This window comes from Poeciliopsis prolifica, unplaced genomic scaffold, assembly GCF_027474105.1.
Source record: "Poeciliopsis prolifica strain line A6 unplaced genomic scaffold, Auburn_PproV2 SCAFFOLD004, whole genome shotgun sequence".
NCBI classification, from domain to species: domain Eukaryota; kingdom Metazoa; phylum Chordata; class Actinopteri; order Cyprinodontiformes; family Poeciliidae; genus Poeciliopsis; species Poeciliopsis prolifica.
The window spans coordinates 1,032,514-1,048,074 of NW_026562379.1; the positions used below are offsets into that span (position 1 = coordinate 1,032,514).

At 40.3% G+C, this 15,561-nt stretch overlaps 1 protein-coding gene across 1 annotated transcript; it reads left to right on the top strand.

The window, feature by feature from the left end:
- Window positions 1–381: 381 nt before the first annotated feature.
- ppp2r1bb (protein phosphatase 2, regulatory subunit A, beta b) lies at window positions 382–14,117 on the top strand. The gene is made up of 15 exons (XM_055029001.1): window positions 382–533; window positions 1,181–1,271; window positions 1,357–1,457; window positions 2,498–2,730; window positions 2,882–3,029; window positions 3,118–3,273; window positions 4,385–4,499; window positions 4,574–4,644; window positions 6,867–7,001; window positions 8,016–8,189; window positions 8,332–8,392; window positions 11,984–12,138; window positions 12,229–12,371; window positions 12,463–12,554; window positions 12,675–14,117. The coding sequence occupies exons 1-15, from the start codon at window positions 456–458 to the stop codon at window positions 12,689–12,691; spliced, it is 1,770 nt and encodes a 589-aa protein (XP_054884976.1). The 5' UTR covers window positions 382–455; the 3' UTR covers window positions 12,692–14,117.
- Window positions 14,118–15,561: the final 1,444 nt, after the last annotated feature.

Genomic DNA, 15,561 nt, shown 5'->3' on the forward strand with positions numbered 1-15,561 from the left:
ACTTAAAATGTAGTTTTCACACAATGTAGGTCTATTTGGTTGGGACTAATTCAATCAAACATAATTTCACTTCATTTAAAACACCATGATTTGGTAGAAGAGAACATTTGATTTTTCTTGTTAATGACTGTTAGACTCCAACTCCATTGTATTTTTGTCACAATATAAGTATTGAATTATTTCAATGATAAGCTATTAAACATTCCGTTAAACCAGTCAAGTAAATGTTTGCTACATAATACCACATATCATGGTTAGTTTTTCTTCGTGTGTTGCTATTTTCTTCTTTATTTGCGTTTTTAGTCAAGTATAATGCCGCTTCTCGGTGGTTCCGTGAAGGCATCATGACGGCGGAGACCGAGGAGGCAGCTCCTTGCAGCGGTTGTTCTTGCGCAGAAACCCCGTAGTGCCGCCCTGAACAGCAGCGCCATTCGAAAACTGCACCAGTATCCAAAATGGCAGGAGCTGATGGAGACGACTCTCTTTACCCGATCGCCGTCCTTATTGATGAGCTTCGAAATGAAGACGTCCAGGTTGTATTATTAATTAACGCAATTAATTGTTAGTATTGTGTAACGTAAAAATAACGCTTTTTTCCAAGGCGGGCCTCATATTCCTGGCTAGCTTGTTAGCAATTATGCTAACTATCGTCCCAATTGAGGCCTGTCGGGAATTTTCTGCCGGGCGTACCCTGTCCGGGCAACCTTGTTTTTGTTGGTTACTGAGGCGAGATTTGTTCTTCTAGAGAAACTATTGACGTCGGTCTCCCTCAGTGGGTGCTAAGATGTATAAATATAGCTACTTGTTTTGTTGCAGTGGTTCGAAAACCCGAAGCAGGTCATTGAATCCACTGCTAGCATTATTGCATCGTTAGCATCTCGTACCAAATGACGAGTAGCATTCCGAGTGAAATGCCGACAGTAGCCTCTGTATACAGCCGAGTTATTTTAAGTTCCGCATTTTTAATGTTCAACTTAGATTTTTATCGGTGATTCGAACGATGATTTGCTTCAGCTAATTACTTGCAGTCTTAAAGATGCATCGAATCAACACTTAACAGTAATACACTTCTGTTGTTTTCTGTGACGATTTTGTGGAGGACGGATTTATGCTCCAATGACTGTGCATGCATTATCAATCGATCTCCTGTTTTATTTGTTTTATCTTTTTTTTCCCACAGCTGCGACTGAACAGCATCAAGAAGCTGTCTACCATTGCTCTAGCTCTAGGCGTAGAAAGGACTCGCACTGAACTCCTTCCCTTCCTTACAGGTAACGTTCAGAAGCTTGTTAATAAATCAAAAGGTCATTGTGTCATCTTTATTGTTTTCTCACTCACCATGCCACCAACTTCCAGACACCATCTACGATGAAGATGAGGTGCTCTTGGCGTTGGCAGAGCAGCTTGGCAATTTCACTATGTTGGTCGGAGGACCGGAGTATGTCCACTGTCTCCTGGTACGTTTGTTGAGATGACGCGAAACTTTTATTTCCAAGTGGCTTGTGAAATGCTGCTGTTCTGATTTGTAAATGCAGTAGAGAGAAGTCGGTTCCATTTTAGCTTGATGAAGCAGGGAGGATTTCTGTTAGACTGGTCCAAACAGTTAATTGGAAAGCAAATTTGTCTATTTAAACCAACTCATAAAGATACATTTTTATTTATTTTAATTTTATTTCTTTTTTGCAATGAGGTTGCCTAAAACGTTTGTTTTTCTTCTAACAAGGACATTCAAAAAATTTCAAAGAGTATCAATAAAGTAATTTTGATGAAAATATTAGATTTGAGTTCAGTAAAAATCAAGGATTTACAAATGTTCCTAATCTTCTTCTGTATATTTGAACGGAAAGAGCACAAAAGCTGTTGGCTGGTGTGCATAATAGACTGAAAAGGGACTTTCTTAATTTTGATTAAGTTAATAATAGTAAGAAAGAGACCATATTTGTCATTGTTGCTAAAGAAAAAGTATCTGGTTCCAGTCTTTGTCTGATTGCTTGTTGCATCTCAGTTTAGAATGAAACACAACCTACTGATATTCAGAACCTGGAAACAACAAATCTAGTTCAATATAAATCCTGGCATTCTTCTTCATGAAAGAAGACCTTATTTTATAGTTGTCTGTTTGTTCCTACTCAGTTAATGGTTAGCCTGGATTAGAGAAGAGAATATTCTTGCTGTTATTGTAAAAAGAATCATAAGAATGAATCATCCAGTGTTGCAAACATTATGGTCCAATGCTTACAAACCCCAAAACCTGACAGAAAGGCTTTGATTGCAATTCTTTATTATGCTACTAATCATATTTCAAAATTTGATTTAATGTTATCGTGTCCTGGGGAGTGATAAGGGATTATTCTTCTAAATGTATAAATGTACTGTTTTGACTATAAAATCTTTTGCAGCTCAACGTTTTCTGCCAATCGCTGTTGTTTTTTTGTTTTGATAAAGTCTGACACAGAGGGCTACCCTTCTCTAACCTCGATCTGTTTTTGATGCACAGCCCCCTCTGGAAAGCCTTGCTACGGTTGAAGAGACAGTAGTCAGAGACAAAGCTGTGGAATCCCTGCGGAAGATCTCACAGGAGCACTCTCCAGTTGACCTGGAAGTTCACTTTGAGCCTTTGGTGAAACGGCTGGCCAGCGGTGACTGGTTCACCTCTCGCACGTCAGCTTGCGGCCTCTTTAGCGTGTGTTATCCTCGTGTCTCCAGCACGGTCAAGGCTGAGATTCGTCAGTAAGTAATGACTTAAGAGAGCGAACCTATTCTTTAGTTTGAGGCGCTCCTTTGTTTTCAATGTGATTCATACTTCATGGCGTCTTACTGAGCTCTATGCTCGGGTGTGTTGTAAGGATTGTTGCTAAACGAAGTGTTTTGTTATCACCAGGCATTTTCGCACCTTGTGCTCCGATGACACACCGATGGTGCGTCGCGCTGCAGCATCTAAACTCGGGGAGTTTGCCAAAGTTCTGGAGCTGGAATATGTAAAAACCGACATTATTCCTCTTTTCACTGCTCTGGCATCTGATGAGCAGGTATAAGCAAGTTTGCTTTTTCTTAGTTTTGTGAGCAGCATTCACAGTTCTGTTTGCGACGACGCTGACCTTATTGTTTCCCTGCTAGGACTCTGTTCGGCTGCTTGCAGTGGAGGCGTGTGTCAGCATCGCCACCCTCCTGCCTCAGGAGGACCTAGAGACTCTGGTGATGCCAACGCTGCGTCAAGCCGCCGAAGACAAATCCTGGCGGGTTCGCTACATGGTAGCAGATAAGTTCTCTGAGGTAAATTAAAGACTTCTTTCACTATTATTCTGTTTTAAATGTGTCTGTTCTATTGCACTTGATTGTCCATATTTTATATTTCTGTGATCTAGTAAAACAATTCATCACTGAGGAGATCATTGTCTGATCTCCTCAGTAAAGCAGTTTATTTCCAGAATTTTGCTGGAATTTTTATAATATTCTAAATAATTTTTATGTACATGTGAACAAAAAAGCACATTTCTTCTGAGTTTATTCATTTAAATGGTGGCAGCATAATAACCTGTTATAACAATTTAGGTAATTTTGCAGCTATGAACTGTAAACTACAGTTGCAAATCAGAACATTTGCAACCATAGTTTGAATTAGATGTTTACAACTCTTCAGAGTGGGTGTCCGCATGCTGTTTTTTCTGATCTTCCCCATGTAATATATATTAAATTCTACAACCTAACGCAAAGGTTCCTTTGTATAATATTGTATTCTTATGTCTCTCATTTTATGTCTCAATCTGAAAAATCTAAAAACATCAAATTGAGCAGCCTGTCAGTGTGCTTTAACATTAGTGACCCCAAATCTATTCAGAAGTGCCCTCATGTGTAAATGGAGTGCTCTCAAAGCTGCTGTTCTCGTCACAACTATAGATAAATAGTATTATTTCTGTTTCATAAATCTGTGTTTGACAATAAAACCTGAATATTGCAAACATGTTTTGAATTGAGACCAAGGTTTTATTTGGTGTGTTTCCAAAGTTGGATGTGCAGGTACAAACTTGCACAAAACTGCGGGCGTAGCCCTTCTTTTTTTTTCTTTTCCTACTTAAGAGACTTATAACTGAACATTAGTAACTACATATATATTTCTTAAATGTTGAGGCAAAAGTTATGAATGCAATTTTAAAAAAGACTACTGAAATCTGTTTTAGATTTCAGTAGTCTTTCAGTAGATAGATGGCTGCATGTGTCGCCATCCTCCAAGAATACGTTTTTTTTTTTTCTTCTTCTTTTCTTTTATACCAACTGAATGTTGTATCTGCTTTTTCTAATTTTCATCTGGAATAATTATTCTAAAAATACATATGTTGGTTATTAAAGATGTTTGTTCTGTTCTTTTTTTCTCCTTGCAATGTAGCTGCAAAAAGCTGTAGGCCCAGAGATCACAAAGAACGACCTGGTCCCAGCTTTCCAGAATCTCCTGAAGGACTGTGAAGCCGAGGTCCGCGCTGCCGCTGCCAACAAAGTCAAAGGTGAAATGGCCGCTAAATTGGTCTGAAGTATTTCAGCGTCCCTTCCTGCATTCTTAATTTGTTTTGTTGTGCAGAGTTCTGTGAGAATCTTCCTGAAGATAATCGTGAGCAGATCATCATGAGTCACATTCTGCCCTGTGTCAAGGTAAGGAAATAACTCTTTGTTCTTCTCATTTAGCATTTTTGTGGATTCAGCTCCCATCGTCACAAAAGACACTTTGCTGTGAGTGCTGAAGCATGAGTTTAGCTGCTGATGAGGTTTATCTATTTTGCTGTCTTCCTTAGGGCTTTTATGTAGCCATGTGATGCTCTGACAGTAACTTCATGTTTTTCCAAACTAGACATGTCTGTCTTTGCTAAAAATAGTATTTGGTTGCTATGTATTGATATATATGTTAAGACTGTTGCGAAATTAACATTTTTTCTGTTTTGTATTTCTGTTCTGGCTGGCTTTATATAAAAAAAAAAAAATAAACCCACCTGGGTTTAGTTGAATGGATTTCTGCTGACCTAATAATTTGATTGTATTTCACTTATTAATGGGATTTGTGATGTATTGCATCCTCAGAGTACCATGTTTGTTTTATCCAATTGTTTTAAATATGTCAAACTGGTGCTGACTAATAAAGTCATTATTTTATCAAGGCATATAAAAAAGATGACAGAGTGAAGCTTTAAAATTCAGTAGGACATAAAACACATGTGACCTACCATTAAATGAAAAGACTACAACTAGTGATGTAAACATATTTTGTATTATTTTATGTTTGAATGTGAACATTTTTGCGATCTTAAACATATTTGTTACATTAGTCAGTTGATGACAATGAATTGCATACAAGTACTGAACAAGCACTTGTTCAGTACTTGAACTGAGAATGTTGATTGTCCTTGATTGCCACTTGTTTTCCTCCTCAGAGTGTATACAGTTACAGATCTTCTCATACTAATTCATTAAGTAGTTGTCTGGAAGTATTTACTTCCACATTTAAGACAAAGGCTTGACCTGCTGCTTTTTCTTTCACTAACCAGTTGGTTTTATATACTACCTAGTATTTGGTTAATGTAATCCACTTCTGTTGAGTTTACTTATTTAGTGCTGATTCACAGAAAATGTCATCTTTAAGCGCCAAAGACAAACCGATGTAATATCAGATTTATCCAATTTTTCACACAGATTCTTATTTAATTACATGGATCCCAATTGCATCCTGGCTATTAGATGATATAAATTGTAATGTTGAGGTACTAATTTCAGCAGTGTGTAAATATCACTTGGCCATTAGGCAATTTCCTGCCTTTTCAAGCTAGATCCAAATATCTAGCTATCTGTAATAATATTCAGTCCTCTGTAGATCCGAGGTTGTTAACCCTAACCTCTGAAGTAACCAATCAGAGCCGAGCATTACTCGGAGCTGGAGAACAAAGTTCATATCACCTGGTTAATTTTTGACTTCAGGTCTCAGTAAGATCTGTCTTTTTGAGTAATGTAGGTTTTACTTATTTTTACAGCAACTTCATAACTGTTCTAAGGTGCACCTGAAATATCCTCTTTTTTTTTCTTTTTAATGATTCGGTTGGCTGTGAGCTGCTGCTATTTCTTACACGCCATATTCAAAATTTAGTTTATACATTTTAAAATAGATTTTAAGCTCTTTCTATTAAAACTGTGTTTATTATTTGGCTATTTCTCTTTAAACAAGTTACATGAAAGTAGGAAAAGGAAAGTACAAGGCATTAATTTTCAAGAGTCACAGTATTTTTAAGGGAATTGCAAACTAAATGCAGCAAAATTTTCAATTACTCAAAGACTTATCATTTTATTTGCAAGTTAAGTGAGACGTGGTCTTCAATTTCACAATTTGACCAGTAGATGGCACTCTTGTTTGTTTTTTTAGTGTTTAAAGAAAGCCATACATCATTAAAAATATAATTTCATCTACTCTAAAACTTGATTAAGTTTATTGAAAGCAGTGACAATAAAATTATCAGACTGTAGAGATGAATTTTGGTATATAAGAAAAAAAAAAAGAAAGATGACGAAAGGAGAACACCTGCTCTGTTTATCTTGTCAACATGTCAACAGCAAATTTAAACTGAACCGGTAGCAACACACTCGTACGCTTTCTCAGAAAACTATAAATGATTGGCGGCTCAAGCCTGTGTTACCTGAACATTCAACACTCATTCCTGGAACCAGTTTCTTTATGCGATTATTATCAAATTTCTCGTATAGCAGTTCCTATTTTGGTGACAGTTTTGTTTTTTCTTCCTTCTGTTTCTTTTACGACTGATTCATAGTAATGGAGTTGATTGTTTCCTGTCTGTTCTGTTCTGTTTGTTCCTGTGTGACCTGTCCCTGATCAGGAACTGGTTTCAGACACCAACCAGCATGTGAAGTCAGCTCTGGCGTCTGTCATTATGGGTCTTTCCACCATTCTGGGCAAGGACAACACAATAGAGCACTTACTGCCTCTCTTCCTGACTCAGCTGAAAGACGAGGTAACCAAAATGGGACGTTTAAAATCATGAGCATCAAATGTTTGGTTTAGTTTTTTTTTTTTTTTTCTTTCTTTCTTGTATATCTGGCACAGGTTTTCGAAGTCGGTGTAACTTTTAGCAAGATGTCTTACACTTGAGGCATCATTTGTGTATTTCTAAAGTAAGCCGTCTTGGCAAAGCCACCAGATGTACCTGACTGCCGTCTGGATAGGTAGGAGGATGATTCATGTGGCTGGCAGCCAAACTGACACCTTCTAATTGGGGACTAGCTGTGTCGAAGAGGGGAGGGGGATCCTAGGAAAATCTGGACGAAGTTTAACTAAAAAGTCTCCCGCTTAATTCGTTTGACGGTGAAGATTTGAAACCTTTAAAAACAAAAAAAGAAAAGTCATTTCACTGAAACTCAACTGCGCATCTCCTGTTATTTGTGTTCCAGTGTTTGACTTTAAAGATGTTTGTTCACTGTCGAACAAAGTCCTTTTCACTCTCCAGTGAGTTTATATTTGTTTTGTAGCATTTGTTTTGTTTAAATAAATAATCCAGAACAGAAATCCAGTTTGTGTTCTCTCAAATAATTCCACTGATTTGACAACAGTTTTGCATATTGAAATCAGCAGAGAGTTTGCTCACAAGGACATGTAAATGTATTGGAGGGCTTCGGATCATATTAATCCTATTTAAAGATGGCCCATTTTCCTCAAAGCACCAACCATCACTGTCTAATTATACTACAGTCCAGACTGACAGCTTTGACTTGCAAATTTCACTTGAAGGTGGATTTTTGAGCACGAACAACCTTCCAGTTTGTGACTACGTTTTCTCTCTCTCTTATTTTGCCACCATGACTGGACGTTTGGAGGTTCTGTTTAGTAATTTATTGTTCAAATTAGGGGAAAAAGAAGCACAGCGCTACGTCAGGTTCACTTTGGTGCAAGTCTGCACAATTATTTTGAGGAAGAAGGCGTAAGAGTTCAAAGTGGGCTCCACAGTATATCGTCGTCTTTTCTATTTCAGTGCCCCGAGGTCCGTCTCAACATCATCTCCAACCTGGACTGTGTGAACGAGGTGATTGGCATACGCCAGCTGTCCCAGTCGCTGTTGCCGGCCATTGTAGAGCTCGCCGAGGACGCAAAGTGGAGGGTCCGCCTGGCCATCATCGAGTACATGCCTTTGTTGGCAGGACAGCTGGTGAGTCACACGGTCGAATATCATGTGAACGGTGTGTGAACGGAAATATTAGCAGTTTATCAACAAAACACGTTAGCGGAGCCAGATTTGGCAGTAGGCGTCAAAAAAGTTGGGTCTCATTTTGCTTTCTGTGTCTCCTCAGGGGGTGGAGTTCTTCGATGAGAAGCTCAACACTCTTTGTATGGCGTGGCTCATTGATCACGGTAAGGCTCTTCAGTAACTTGGAAGACATTTCCTCAGGGGTGGGATCTGGCGAGGCCGTCACAATGCGGTGTTTGAAGTTTCGGAGTTTCTCTTACGCAGACGCAGCTCGTATCTGCCGGGCAACATGACAGGTCTTCTGTTTCCGTACAGACAGCATATGATTAGCACAACAGTGAACTTTGGAGCTCAGGAATGAGACTGAGGAATGTTGGGAGTGAGATAATAGCGAGTCGGAGGAAGGATGACATGTGGCACTTTGAAGCTCTTTGCTTTATTGTACATATAAAGGAGCTGTAGCTACACCATTGTCTGCAGCTACAAAAGAATTGTTTCAGTTGTGAAACTGTTTTTGTCAATGTCGTTAAAGAATATAATGGAAAGCTGAACTTTCCTGTATACATTGACAGAAAAGCTTTAGATCTCTTAAAATCCAAGATTTTTCAGACTTAATAATATTCTACATCATTTAAAAACTTTTTCCCACACTTAGTTTCACATTTATGCTCTGTATTTCAATATAAAATTAACAAATCTGTTATAGGGAAAAATAATGCATATGTAGTAACCCTTTTCAACTAGTGCTGGCAAACTGATTGTTTGTAGATTCATGTATTGAATAAAATTCAACTTTCAATTATTAGGAATCTATTAGATAATTAAAACCTCCAGTGTACCAATATCTACCAAATTTTGTGTAAATCTTTTGTCCACAGTTTTTCAGATAGTGCCTCAGATTTAGTGTCAGTTTTCTGTAACTTTATCTTGTGATGCCATTGTTTTACTGAATTGGATAAGTGCTGGGATGCTTTCTAGGAACCACCTGGTTGTGTCAGATTTCATCCACCTACAGGAAAACTAAAGACATGTAGCTGCAGACTTTGACGTCTCCACCATCATGTCCAGCAATGGGAATGCTGTTTCTGCTGTTTCCACTTCAGATATTTACGTCCAGTTTCATCAAACCCTAATAAATGATGCTACAGGGCTTTAGGGCCGTCATGTTTTCTTTGGAGGATATGGATTCTGTTTTGCAACTCAACTACTGTGTGTGGACAATGCAGGGGGTTGTTGTTGTTGGCAGGAATAGCGCAGGCCTCTTTCCTGACAAGTTTCCATTTTGTTCTTTTGAAATAGTTTTTGAAGGTCGTGCAGCTTCTGGTACTGATTCTGTTTTTTCTTTAACTGCTGATGAAGGTCTATACATTGCCATAGCATGTGCATGTTTAATGTTGTGGACTTTGGTTTGCAGCCTTTTCCTGACTGATGCCTTTGGTACAATAACTTCTCTTTTTCGTTTGACCTTTTCTGCAATCAATGGCTTTAAGCTCAAGGATGCAAGTAAGAAAATGTCAGAAACATTCTGCTAAGGCAGCTGAACTTGATTTTAGGTCAATCAGATGCATCGTAAATTCTGGCATGTGGGTCATTAATAGTTTCCACCCATTGATTACACCAAGTTATTTTAAGTCTGCTCAAGTTTACTTGGGTAAATTAGATTACGTCTGATTATTATTATCAGAGGTCCTGGTATTTTAGGTTTGATAAGAGCCTACTTATCCAAACAGAGATTAGATTACTTGAATAATTGAGTAATATGAGGTGTAAGGAGAAAATGTGCAACGAGTTGGTTTGGAGCAATTTCACAGTAATTTGTCGTCTTAATCCCTAAAGAAAAGCTTAATTGTAGTGTAAATTCTGACACAGCATCGTAGATATAAAATGGCAACATGTGATTATGAGATGGGGGTACACCTCAACAAAGAAGCACTTAAAAAAGAAAAAGAAATACAACAGCCCAGTCGGTTCACTGTCAGCTCTCTCTTTACTGCTTGTTATGTCTGCTCTGCGGTGCAGCCGCCTGCACTCGAAACACTGGAGGGGAAGAACAAATGTGCCGCTGCACAACACACCCTGCTGAGTCTTAGAACTTCTATATCTAACATAAAGCGTAGGCTGTGTATGTGGTGTTCTCTTGACACCGAGTTTTCCAATTAGAGAGGCAGATACTCCGCGTTGAGGACAAAGGGCCAGCTGGGTTACATCATCGGAATGCTGCTGGTGTGAGTTTCTATGTGTGAACGGCTCGGGTTAGGGCTGTGCCACCCTTACATAAGCCTTTCAAAGAACAGGAGTACAGGACTGAATGCACAGCTTCTCTCATACACGCTCGATTTTAAAAAGATAACACCTTGTATTTATTTTTAAGGCGGTCTATTTCTGCCGTGATTGTTTTTGGCATTTTGTTCTAAAATTGACTCGGCTGCGTATTGAACCCACTCTGGCTGTTCATTATTTTGTTCTGTTCTTCTTGCTCGGGGTTATTGCGTAATGGTAAGAGCTGAAGGACAGCTGAGGCATTTAGAAACGGTTTGTTTTAAAAATGTCATGAAGATATTTGCTTGCTCTTTGGGAGGGCGATCATCCAGGTTCTGGCTTTTAGCTAAATGTCTTCTGAACGCCTAAGGAGATCAAGGAGTTAACTCTTGAAACATATTTTAAACCCCCAAATATTTCTAATTTTCAGTTTATCTTTGGTAATGCGTAAACGTACTTTAACTGACATTAATAGGATGACTATGAGAAATTTCCGATCAAGAATTTGTGCTTGTATCATGTTAGTGTTGAGCTTTGACTTCTTGATGACAAATTTGCTGCTCCTGTCTCTTTAGCAGCAGTGATTCGCAACGTTCACAGTATTCCTCTGTCTTGCTGCGAGTAGTGATGAAGAATTTGGCAGAAGAAACGACGATGAGGACAAAGGCTGATCTGAAAAGCATAAAACTGAGTGACGTCACCCACAGCTGCAACATGTTCAGCCATCTTGTGTTCAAACCTTGTAAAGTTTGCTTCTAATACCAACTTTTGTTTTTAAATACGAGATGATGGACTTTATGAAAAATACATGACATCTAACCACCATCAAGCAGAGTGCATTCACACCAGCCCCGTTTATTCTGTTTTAATCAAACTCTTAGCTTGTTGGATGGAACATCCAGTTTGCTTCAGTAGGTGTGAAGGCGCAATTGAGCGGTGATCAAAAAGGCGAACTCTGGTCCGCCAAACACCCAGTTCACTTGAAGTGAACTCTGGTGCAGTTCAAATGCTTATATGAATACCAAGGGAATTGGTGGCCGCTCCTAAAGCAGACAGCGGATAATGGTGCAGGGCATGCTGGGTGAATACAACCACAACAAAGGTGTGAGTCTAGAACGAGCTGGAGAAATGGTTTTTGCTCTTTTGCCAGAGATGTAAGAGAAATTCTAATAGAACAGTTAATTGTTCTATTAGAGAACAGAGAAGACGATTTCCTTTTCATCGAAACGGATATGAGGTAGCATCATCTTCACTACGTCTCAGTAGTTGGGTACGATGCGTTCCTTCATTGGAAGAAAGATCGGATTTGAGTGTTTCTGGCCAGCTGGTTAAGCTAAAATGTGCAATATTGGTCACTGAACGCTTGTGCTGCATTTCCAGCTCTGATGCGTAAATCTGAAAAGGTTTTGTCTGCCTCAACCAGACTCTGTAAAAACCTGCAGAGAGCCAACATGTGTAGTCAGTCATCAGCGTAATTTGACCGTGTTTGTTTTCAGTGTACGCCATCCGTGAAGCAGCCACCAGTAACCTCACTAAGCTTGTTGAGAAGTTCGGGGCCGAGTGGGCCCAGAACACCATCGTCCCCAAAGTCCTGGGAATGGCCAACGACCCCAATTACCTCCACAGGATGACCACGCTGTTCTGCATCAACGTGAGCAAACGGCAGTTTTTCCATTTACCTTGGATACAGGGTTAAGTTAGTTTCAAATCCTAACTTGTTGCCCTCCACTTGGTTCATAAGGCTTTGTCTGAGGCTTGTGGTCAGGAGATTACCACCAAGCAGATGCTCCCAGTGGTCCTCAAGATGTCCAACGACCAGGTGGCCAACGTCCGTTTCAACGTAGCAAAGTCACTTCAGAAAATCGGACCGGTCCTGGACAGCAAGTACGTTGGTCCCCAGACCAGAACAGGGTTCTTCTAAAGTGGAGAACCTGGTTTGATAAATTTAACTGTCATTTTGTGTGTTTACTTCCAGTGCCCTTCAAACAGAAGTGAAGCCAGTGCTGGAGAAACTGGCCTCTGACTCAGACATGGATGTTAAGTACTTTGCCCAGGAGGCTATTAGTGGTGAGCATTTTTCTCCTCTTACGGCAGAACAACTTGGACATTCATTTTATTTGCTTTACTTTGAGTCTTTGACAAAATCTTTTTTCTTTTTTTTTCTCTCTCCTTTCTCTCTCTTTACAGTTCTGGCACTAGCATAACCAACCCCATCACGGCTAATCCAGCAAAAACCCCCCAAAACAAAAATACACCCAGGTTTAGAAAATATTTATTGATGTTCAGAACCAACTGATTGATGTATAAAAAAAAAAAAAGCTGTTAACAATTGTTTTATCTCCCTCCCACTTGTCATTGTTTGTTTTGGTTTATTTTTTTTTATGTTCAATGATAGTCTATGTACAAACTAACACAGGCTTCTTTACTATTTGCTGTAAATGGAAGCTTTTATCCAGGCAAAGTGACGATTAAAGTTGAATTAAGTTGTGCATGCTGACAAATGTCCTGCTGTACTCACTTAAGTCTGCTGTTGTACCTCAGCATACTGCGTCTGTGCTTGCTACCTAGCGCTGCGCTAGCTCTCTGTGCTGCTGCACGTTACCCGCCAGTGCTGGACGGAAGCTTCCAGCTGCAGATGGCGAAACCTGCTCTCTGTGGTTTGACCTCCGGTCGCACTCCAGACCAGACGCGTTTCTTCTTCAATGTTTTACAGAACAATCATCGAAAACAACCCCCGCCCCCCGGTGAAATATTTCAGGGTGTGTATTACTGCATGTACTCTGATGAACCTTCTTTATGATCGCACATCCTTATCAGTCTCTCAGTGTTCCATGGACCAGACGAAGGTGTCCCTCTGCACTGTTTGTTCCCTGCAGTAACACAGATTGAATCAACACGTTGCCCCATCATGTAACAGGGACCAACCCATATTTAGCATGATGCTCATAATGACACCCCCATCCTTTTTTTTTTTTTTTGATGTTTTGTAGCCAAATGAGGTTTATTATTGTCATATCTGTTGACAGAATTGCTAATTTAGAAGCAACATTTTTATTTTTTATTTTTTGTATGCCTGGATAAACCGCTTTGCTCTGGGGGGGAACAAAAAGCCGCCGTTCTTTTCAGTTTTTTGTTGCATGGTAAAAGTAAATTGTTGACGGCTGTCATGGCAAACAGAAAACCACGGCTGTTTTAACGGCAGTCAATTTTTCTTTCTAAGCCGAGCCGGGTCCTCCGCTCGACACGAGGTCCGAAAGCAGGAGGTCAGAGGACTTCCTGCTTCGAAACCTCGGCGGGACGGAGAACGAGTGCGTGCCGTCAAAGACGGCTTGTAGGGGCTGCTTGTGTACGTAAAGCTGCGTAATGTTTTATTATGGGGTCGGTGGCGGCGTGGTTAGAGGGCGGGTTGAATAAACGTCGGACTGTGTTAATAAAAGAAACTTTTGTCTTTCTCTGAACTGCTCCTCCTGTTCGTCGTTCCCTCTCATCCTCTTCTCTTGAATAAACCTTAATTGTCGATTGTCCTGCATCACAGAGACTGTGCTCTGATTTTTACTTTGAATTCTCTTCGCAGTTGGGAAGCTGTACTACTGTATCTTGATCCAAATAAAGTAACAAACAAGCTGTGTACCCTTTGGTTTCTAATTTTCTTGCCAGCTCGTTCAATTTTAAGTTTTTCCTCGGCAGATGTGCAGTTTCGCTGCACATCCACCTCCATCCATAAAGCGACGCGTCCGCAGAGATTTATCACGTTGAGGATGAAGCTCCGCCTCAGAGCTGCAGTTTCCAATCTTCCGGGCTTCTGCCTCACAAAGCACTCCAGCCCTCCGACTCCAACCATTCAGCTCCTGCAGACTAGCCAAGAGCAATTGGCAAACACCAAAATAATTAGCTGATGCTGCTGAATTGCTCACACTAGGCACTTGGTGCAACGCTTGTCAATACGTCTTTTATGGGCTAATAGAGGAGTCAGAAAGACCAAGAGTTTCTTAAAGAGACAGAGGCCCAATTTATAGCCGTTAAATTGGGAAGTCATATTTGGTATGTACAGCATTTTTATAACAACTGCAGGTAGAGTGGATATATATATATAGTCACAGTTATGAACTATAAAATGACTGGGAAACGTGATACTGCCTGTAAACCTTTTATGACTGTGAGAGCTGAAAAAAACCTGGAGGTCACGTGTGAGGTCATTTCAAGCAGGTAATCTGCTTAAATATGAAAATAAGTGAAATGTTTAAAGCAAAGCTAGAGTGATGCTGTTGTAAAGCAATTCTGCTCTCTTGGCTTTATATTTTGGTCGCGTTTCCTCACTGGAAGAAGCCCAAATGTATTTATTTATTTTTGCCTTTTTAAGGACAGTAAATCGCACTGAAGGAACATTGAACCCTCTGCTTTTCAGCTTGCCGTGCGTTCTTCTCGATAATTAATCCCACATGTTCCCATCTCTGTGTTTGCTCAGATCTGAACCGGTCGGTAGCTCCCGAGGAGATGAAAGTGCGGCTCCTCTGGTCGGCTCTGACCTCAGAGGAGCTCGCCGAGCAGGACTCCTGACACCTGACCCCTCACCCTGACCGCTGCCGGGGTGCGGTGCCGGGCAGAACGAGGGCGAGGCCCAGTCATCCTGTTTGGGGAGAAAACATGTTTGGATCGTCTTCTTTAACAATGTTGCCATGGGAGGGACAGGGGGAGAATTTTGAAACCAGATTTGAGCTGCTGAGTTTTGCAGAAGCAGATCTAAGATGCGGCGTCCGTTTAGTTGTTCCAATGGAGCAGCTGACAGGATTAGGGCGATAAATCGCATGGCAGAGGCCTTTATGAGAACCTCAACTTTGCTCTCTTTAATCTCCTCAAATCTCCCATCAGCCCTTGTTGGTGCTTTGAGCTTTCCCAATCCTCCACACGGCTCTCTGACTGCGTACCTCATTGCTGGGGTTTAGTATGCACTGACTGGGGGTGTTTTTGTGTGTGTGTTTTTTTCCTTTTTTGTCACACTCAAATAACTGATTGATGAGCATAAAATGCAGTTTGTGAAAAAAAATCCCCTATCTAGACCACAGTTCCTCCTGCA